The sequence below is a fragment of the Bidens hawaiensis genome, unplaced genomic scaffold, assembly GCF_021521415.1.
Source record: "Bidens hawaiensis isolate Kalapana, Puna unplaced genomic scaffold, B.hawaiensis_p1.1 tig00033153_1, whole genome shotgun sequence".
Lineage (NCBI taxonomy): Eukaryota > Viridiplantae > Streptophyta > Magnoliopsida > Asterales > Asteraceae > Bidens > Bidens hawaiensis.
In genome coordinates this window covers 87,964-96,481 of record NW_027495671.1, presented here as the reverse complement: position 1 = coordinate 96,481, position 8,518 = coordinate 87,964, and the positions used below count along the sequence as shown (strand labels likewise).

General features: G+C 35.6%; 1 protein-coding gene across 1 annotated transcript; it reads left to right on the top strand.

Moving 5' to 3' along the window:
• Positions 1–477: 477 nt before the first annotated feature.
• LOC143584512 (putative boron transporter 2) lies at positions 478–4,202 on the top strand. Its single transcript, XM_077066547.1, has 12 exons — positions 478–1,255; positions 1,326–1,408; positions 1,487–1,679; positions 1,773–1,911; positions 1,987–2,152; positions 2,235–2,401; positions 2,487–2,660; positions 2,756–2,851; positions 2,920–3,057; positions 3,136–3,455; positions 3,535–3,805; positions 3,883–4,202. Exons 1-12 carry the CDS (start codon positions 1,152–1,154, stop codon positions 4,144–4,146), a joined length of 2,115 nt encoding a protein of 704 aa, XP_076922662.1. The 5' UTR covers positions 478–1,151; the 3' UTR covers positions 4,147–4,202.
• The last annotated feature ends 4,316 nt before the right edge of the window (positions 4,203–8,518 follow it).

Here is an 8,518-nt window from a genome sequence, read left to right as displayed (position 1 = left end):
AAAACAAAAGAAACAAAATTTGTGTAGATGAAAATAAGTTGTGTTTGTAATACGAGTTTCATTTTGAAAAAAATAAAAATAACTAACAATTTGTATAATTAAACATGAGCTATACGTAGATTATTGTGTTACTTGTGTACGAGATCAGTTAATTACAATTCACCTACATATACATTTATTTTCATATGTAGGTACGTAAAAGAAAATTCAAATAAATCTTATGAAACCATGAATGTAAAAAAATTTCTCCTGATTATATTTCATTAAAATTATTCTAGAGGATTTTTTATGTAAAAATCAATTTATATTTTCTAAAATTTGTAACTTTCTACAAGATTTAATATGAAGAATAATTTAGGAGTAATTAGGGGAATTAATGCTTTGAACAACTAGAAGATAATCAATGGTTGAGATCCACTTTTCGCACTTCTCGCTGTAATATTACTTCTCGCATGATCCATCATATATATATATATATATGCTTACTCACCACACACTATTTCCTAGTTCACGCCAAAAACTCCTTCACCTTCTTCTACTTCTTCTTCCTCAAATCACTCTCCATCCATTAATGTTGTTGTTCACTCTACATTCCAAATTCATGTGATTCTCAACCTTTCATACTTATTTCCTCTTCAACTTACCCTTTCCACATATATTCTGCTGCTTCTAATTAATTTCTTCTTCATATAACAATAATAATGTAACAACATATATACACCAAGTAATTTGTTCCATCTATTATTCTCTTTAGCTACCACCCAAAACCTATCTAGCTAAACCTTTCTCTACCATGGGTTCTCCTTAATATCATATACATATTATTTTAAACTGTTACAAGCATGTAATTGCTACGTTGGTTAATATTGCATTGTTTCGTTAACACTTCACATTCATCACTAATATTCATTCTTTAATAACCCCCTTAGATGTAATCATCTAGCAAGTGTATATAGATTTTAGCATCAAGGGTCCTTAACTCTTTACACAACAAATTTAATAATTCAACCGCGTTTCTGCCCATTCCTAAACACATGGTGTGTATACATATTTAAGTTGTTATAGCATTAGCCTCTAGAGCTTGTGTTGTATGTGCTTTATTTGTTTCAAAGTTATATTTTTGGAAAAAAAAAGGAAGCATAGTTAGCAAGATGGAAGAAACATTTGTTCCGTTTCGTGGAATCAAGAAAGATCTTAAAGGAAGATTATTGTGCTACAAGCAAGACTGGACAAGTGGCATCCATGCCGGTATTAGGTATAAATTAATTCTCTAAAGCTTGCATTTTTATTAAACAGTTTCTTGTGCATAACTAGTTCTTAATCAGGATTCTGGCTCCAACAACATATATATTCTTTGCTTCAGCAATTCCGGTTATATCGTTTGGAGAACAACTACAAAGAGATACTGGTTTGAATATTTTCAGTTGCCAAATGATTTTTTTTTTTGGTTTTTACTAACATGAATCTTTATGATTTTTTTAAACAGAGGGGAGTTTAACCGCAGTTCAAACGCTAGCATCAACAGCGCTTTGTGGCATTATCCATTCCATAGTTGGAGGACAGCCATTACTGATACTAGGTGTCGCTGAGCCAACCGTGTTAATGTACACGTTTATGTTCAACTTTGCGAAAGACCAGAAGGATTTAGGGAAACCCCTTTTTCTAGCTTGGTGTGGATGGTACTGTCTAAGCTTCTAGTTATTCATTTGGCTTAAAAAAATAAAAAAAAATTATAAATAAGTTGTGTAATATCAATATTTCATTGAGAACAGGGTTTGTATGTGGACTGCACTTTTGCTGGTTTTGCTATCGGTTTTGGGTGCCTGCTCGATTATCAATCGGTTTACACGGGTGGCTGGTGAATTGATTGGTCTTCTTATAGCAATGCTCTTCATGCAACAGGCTATTAAAGTGAGTTTTATTAACATTACATGATCACTCACTAATATGTTATTAGTATTGACATATAATTATCGTTTTTCGTAGGGAGTTGTGGAGGAATTTGGTATCCCAAAATTTGAGGATTTGAACCAGCTTGCGTTTCAACCTTCTTGGCGGTTTGGGAACGGAATGTTTGCACTCGTTTTGTCATTTGGACTTCTTTTAACTGCTTTAAAGAGCCGTAAAGCACGGTCTTGGCGTTATGGAGCCGGTTAGTGTATAAGGTTTTGAGTATGAAACGCTCAACAAGTTGGGATTTTTTCGTTTTTCTAACTTTTCGTTAATCTTTTAAGGATGGTTACGTGGATTCATAGCGGATTATGGTGTTCCAGTTATGGTAGTTGTTTGGACCGGTATTTCATACATGCCAGAAAATGGTGTCCCAAAAGGGATACCAAGGCGGTTATTTAGTCCGAATCCATGGTCCCCTGGTGCATATACAAATTGGACCGTTGCAACGGTAAATTATAAGTTATAACTACTACTTCTACGCATACAGTTGTTTTAGTTTAACTCATATTTGAATATAAGACCTTAACCTGCAGGAAATGTTAAATGTGCCACCGGTGTATATCGTTGGAGCTTTCGTTCCAGCAACCATGATTGCAGTGCTTTACTATTTTGATCATAGTGTTGCATCTCAACTCGCTCAACAAAAAGAGTTTAATTTAAAGAAACCTTCATCATATCATTATGATCTTCTTCTTTTGGGCTTTCTGGTATAAAGATCACTGCTTTAATAGATTTAATAATATAAATATATAATCATATAATTAAGCTGCTAAGTTAAGCATTTTATATTATCTTTTGTAAGACATTACTATGTGGACTACTTGGAATTCCTCCAGCCAATGGTGTTATTCCGCAATCTCCGATGCACACTAAGAGCTTAGCCACTTTAAAACATCAGGTTGATCTTAATTTTTCAAATTAAACCGAGTTTTTTAGAGTATTAATATTGTTTTACTTGTGAAACAGCTTCTAAGGCGTAAGCTTGTGGACACTGCGCGCAAAAGTATAAATAAAACTGCAAATTTGAGTGAACTATACGAGAATATGCAACAAGCATACAACGAAATGCAGTCACCGCTTGTTTATCAAATTCCATCAAGTCTGGTAAATAACCTTTTACTCTAGTTCAGTCCAATTTTTATTAATATCTGCGTGTCGTTTATTACTTTCCATTTTTCATAGGGATTGAAAGAGCTAAAAGAGTCAACAGTTCAACAAGCTTCTAGTAGCGGTTACATAAATGCACCCGTTGATGAAACAGTGTTTGATATTGATAAGGATATTGATGATCTTTTACATGTTGAAGTCAAAGAGCAACGACTTAGTAACGTGCTACAAGCGTTAATGGTTGGTGGGTGTTTGGCTGCAATGCCATTTATAAAAAAGATTCCAACTTCGGTTTTTTGGGGGTATTTTGCGTTTATGGCGATTGAAAGTTTGCCCGGAAATCAGTTTTGGGAAAGAATATTATTACTTTTCACAGCTCCAAGCCGAAGATACAAGTAAGTTTGACTATTTTTTTATAACAAATTTGAAGTCAAAGTTTTGATTTTTAGTAATAATTTTGAAAATCTTGATTAGGGTCTTGGAAGAACATCATGCTACATTTGTGGAAACCGTACCTTTCAAAACGGTTGCTGCATTCACATTGTTTCAAACTGTTTATTTGCTTGCGTGCTTTGGAATAACATGGATTCCAATCGCTGGTGTTCTTTTCCCGCTTATGATCATGCTTTTAGTGCCAGCGAGGCAATACTTACTTCCAAAATTCTTTAAAGGTGCACATCTTCAAGATTTGGATGCAGCTGAATATGAAGAAGCCTCAGCTAAGCCCTTTAATATGACCTTTGGTGTAAGTCAACTTGTTGAAAAAAAGTCAACTATGAAGTCAAACTTTTTCAAACTAAAACGAGTTTTGTGTTCTTGCAGGAGGATGATTCTCATTCAAGAACCCGAACCCCACAAGTCGATAGTGTGGAAGTTCTTGATGAAATTATGACAAGAAGTCGAGGTGAGGTTCGCCACACAAGCAGTGTAAAAGTTAAAGATTTGCCCCAAACTACAGTAGACGATATGAAGCCTGCGTATAGTCCACGTGTGAATGAGTTACGAGTTGACATGAGCCCTAAATCATCCGGGAACGGGCTAGAGATCAAGAAAACTCCCAGCCCACGCCCATTTGTTCTTGATTAAACGAGTCACGATTCATCATCTTGCTATATGGCGCTTACGTTTTAATCATGATATTATAGGTATTGTATTTCTCATGGAATGTAAGTACTTTGTGGAAAGAGTATCTTTATGATATACAAAGTATTGAAGTATCCTTGTATGTATGCATGCATAGGCTGGGCAGAACACATATCAATAAATTTTGAAGTTCATTATATGAATACTTTGGTATGCAATTTTCTTTTACATGAAAACCTCTTACTAGAAAACTCAATACCCTACTAATAAATGGGATCAGATAAGACGCAACTTGTGCATTGTAGGTGGCTTCAAGAGGGTTAAAGGCGGTGATGCAGCGTACAAAGAGTGAATGAAGGCTAATCACGTTGATTCTGTGAATACCCGTGATGATCCTTCCCCAAACCTCCAAATTCGACCCCAAAAGGCTAAAATTCAAAAAGACAATTCATATTTTATTAAAATTTGATCAATGATCAGTCACAAGTAACTTAACATATTAATAAAGCATCCAAAATGAGTTTGGGCCAACAAAAACAATCACAGGCCAAACAACAACCCAAAAACTAGACAAAAAAACATAAAAGTGACCCAAAAATGTATCAAGAAGGCTTATTTCGGAAAAAGAAACGGGATAACCCACCTATGGTTGGTTACCACAACGTGGCCCACGTTCCAACGGTCGTTTTGACTGGTAGCACGTTTGAAACAGCGGCAAGTTATGCCCATTTTTGTGCAACACCTCTGAAAGCGCGATCTTGAGCCTCCAGAAATATCATATCCCGATCTTCTACACTTGGGGCCACATCAGGCGGTTTGCCAGTTTGTATTTAAATATTTGGACCTTCTTGAATTCATTCACATGTAAACTTACAAGTAAGAACTAAATACAACTAATAAAGGCTTATATAATCTTGATTTATTATACCCAAACACCCTTCACAATCAATTATCATATCACTTAAAACCTACTAAAAATGAAATCTAGCTTCATTAATTAATGAAGTTGGAATAGGAACATTGAGGGGACACTTGAGTGGCTTGGGGTGAATTGAAACATGAACTTTTGCTTTTCACCCCTTGTTATGAATGACACAATGAATAATAACACAACTCTACCAAATTTTAGCTCAATCATATAATGATAATTGAGGGTACATCTCTTAGTGGAACTCAAAGGGTTCATTCCACTACATTTTATCAACTGACTCAACTTGTACCTCCATCTTTATTTATATTTGTGTGCCTTCTTTTTTGTGAACCAAATCTTTTAGTGACCACCTCATGTTCACCTTTTGGACCACACCTTATAAATCAAATTGCAATACATGATATTTAACTTTAAAATATTTTGTCTTGTATATTGTTTGAGTGAAAATGAATATATGAATTGACTATTCACTTAAGGGCAGAAGGAATATAACTGAAGTTGGAACCTAAGTTTATTTAAGTAGTTAAGATTCTATTATTTTGATAACTTATAAAGTATTTAGTTTAAACATAGGAACTTTAGTTGATAAAAGATGTTAAAAGATAAAGCATCCATAGTTTATCCAGGAAAAGTAAAATTAAAAATCCTCTTCATAAATGTTTGAAATCTTTTTCTAAAAAGATAAAGATATCAAATCAAGTGAAAAAAGTACTAAACAAGGGGTGTTTACGATACCGACATCTGTTTGACGGTTTAAATCTTGCCTAAAACATAAAGAGCTTGTATAAACAAAGGGTTATAGGTAAAACACATGTTTTGCGAAAACACGCAAAACAAAATTAAAAAAAATTCAACAAAAAAACACTTTTGTATCAGACCTACACATGTGTAAGTCATTGTGGGGTATATTACCTACATATGTGTAGGTAAACGATTAAATTAGAAAAAATAAATGAATAATTGGTCCTTATGGTTTTTCGCATTTTTGTATAATTTTATAAATATGAACCATTGATACAAGTGTAAGTATATAAGTTATTTTGTAACTTTTCAGGTTTCAAAAGTTAAGCAATTGGTTCACCCCAGACTCCAAGAGTGCAATGTATTAAACATGAAGAGTTAAGAATATTTACTTTTGCAGATGTGGTATTTTCTTCTATATGAACACTTACTGTTATTTATATACTTGTTTATAAGTCTTTTCACTTTATTTTCTTATATATAAAGACTTACTGTTATATATGATCATCCAACAAAGTTTATTTACTGATTCGGTCTGGACTGCATTGAGTTGAACAACATGATTATGTTAAAAACTCCGGTTGGACCAGGAAGTCCGGTTATTAGTTGAACGAAAACTTAACGTTGAAGCATTTCATCATGCAGCATGGCTGGTGTATTATTTGAATTGAATCTGTCAGATTTCATCAATCTTTAAATGGTACTTTTTACCAAAATGCTTTAGAAAAAAGGTTCCAATACAAGCAATCACATTAAAGTCTAAACTGTACCGTCAAACTTTAGCTTTCTGTCTTTACCCCCCCCCCCCCCCCGAGACACTGCCAATAGCCTTCTATGAATTACTCTGACCGTATAAGTGTATAACTGGCTATTGTGAGGTATTATTGGAGAATATGTATTTTATCGCTCGTTTGAAGTGAAACCAAATATTGAACCGAGTCTGCATAGTTGCATTAACTGATCCAGACTTACTTCAAGCTTGACAACGTCTTCAAATCAAATCAATCATACCCAGTGAAATCCCACCCATAGCAAAGCTATAAGTAGGGTCTGGGGAGGGTGGGATGTAGACACACCGTACCTCTATCCGATGGGATAGAGAGGTGGCTTCCAGTGAGACCCTCAGCTCAAAGTAACATAGTATGTGAGAAAATAAGTGGCATCAGCGTACAATAGTAGTAAAATTGATAATAACACTTAGTAAAATTACCAATACATGTATAGATAACCATTTAGAACTATACGAGAAGAGAAACATAATGGTGTTTGACCAAAATCAGGTAAAGAAACAAAAAAAACCTCTAAGGTATTCATTTCTCCCTAAAAATCCTTAGCCTTAATTCTAAGTCTCCAAGAATTCATATCCTCAATCATGTCCTCTGAGAGGTTTAGGTCTAGCAAATCATGTCTAATCCTCTCGTCCCAAGTCAATTTAGGCCGTCCTCCCTACCCATCCTCCCCCCCTATAGTAATGTTTTCTACGGATCTAACAGGGTTCGTCAACTGTCTTCTCTTCACATGTCCAAACCATCTCAATCTCCACTCTCTTATCTTGTCGGATATGTTAGCCACTCCTAATCTCTCCCGAAACACCCTGTTTCTAATTCGGTCTAACCTTGTGTGCTCACACATCCAACGTAACATTCTCATCTCTGCTACCTCCATTTTCCGCTCTTGTACCTTCTTGATGGCCCAACAATCTGTTCCATATAACATTGCAGGTCTAACTGCAACCCTATAAATTTTTCCTTTAGTTTAGTTGGGAATCTCTTGTCGCACAATATACCTGTGGCTGCTCTCCATCTACACCATCCTACTTGAACTCGATGTGCCACATTGCTGTCTAATTCCCCATCGCTCTGGACAAATGATCCTAGATACTTGAACATCGTTACCTGCGTGACCACTTGCCCTTCAATGGTGATCTGAACGTCCTCATTGTCATTTACCCCACTAAAATCACAGTGTAGGTACTCCGTCTTAGAGCGATTAATCCTTAATCCTTTTGTCTCTAAAGCTGTTAGCCACTCCTTTAGCCTCTGGTTTAGTTCTTGTTTACTCTCAGCAAGTAACACAATATCGTCTGCGAACAACATGCACCACGGGAGTGTCTCTTGAATTGACTTTGATAACTCATCCAGGACTACTGCAAAAAGAAACGGACTCAACGCTAACCCCTGGTGAAGGCCTACCTCCACGGGGAAGAAATTGGTATCCCCCACTGGCGCACGGATACTTGTTGCACTCCTGGTATACATATCCATAATAACCTCTATATATTTCCTTGGAACCCTTCTACCCTGTAGGCACTTCCAAAGAACTTTGCGTGGCACACTGTCGTACACCTTTTCCAGGTCAATAAACACCATATGAAGGTCGCGCTTCTTCTCCCTATACTTTTCCATTAATTTTCTTATAATGTGTATTGCCTCTGTGGTGGAACGCCTCGGCATGAAACCAAACTGGTTCATCGTAACCTGAGTTTCCCGTCTAAGTCTAACCTCTATCACTCTTTCCCAAAGCTTGACAACGTCTAATTCCAACAATACATATATACAATTATCTAAGCCATATTAAGAAAGCATTTGTCAATATTATTGCAGTCGACAAATGCTTTCTTAATATGGCTTAGATAATTGTATATATGTATTGTTGGAATTAGACGCTGTCGACTGCAATTATCTAAGCCATTAGCCATATTAA

Coding starts and splice junctions, on each gene's coding strand:
- LOC143584512 (XM_077066547.1), top strand. CDS start 1,152: ATGGAAGAAACATTTGTTCCGTTTCGTGGAATCAAGAAAGATCTTAAA. Junction 1,680..1,772: donor TTTCTAGCTTGGTGTGGATG/GTACTGTCTAAG, acceptor CATTGAGAACAG/GGTTTGTATGTGGACTGCAC. Junction 3,806..3,882: donor CCTTTAATATGACCTTTGGT/GTAAGTCAACTT, acceptor GTGTTCTTGCAG/GAGGATGATTCTCATTCAAG.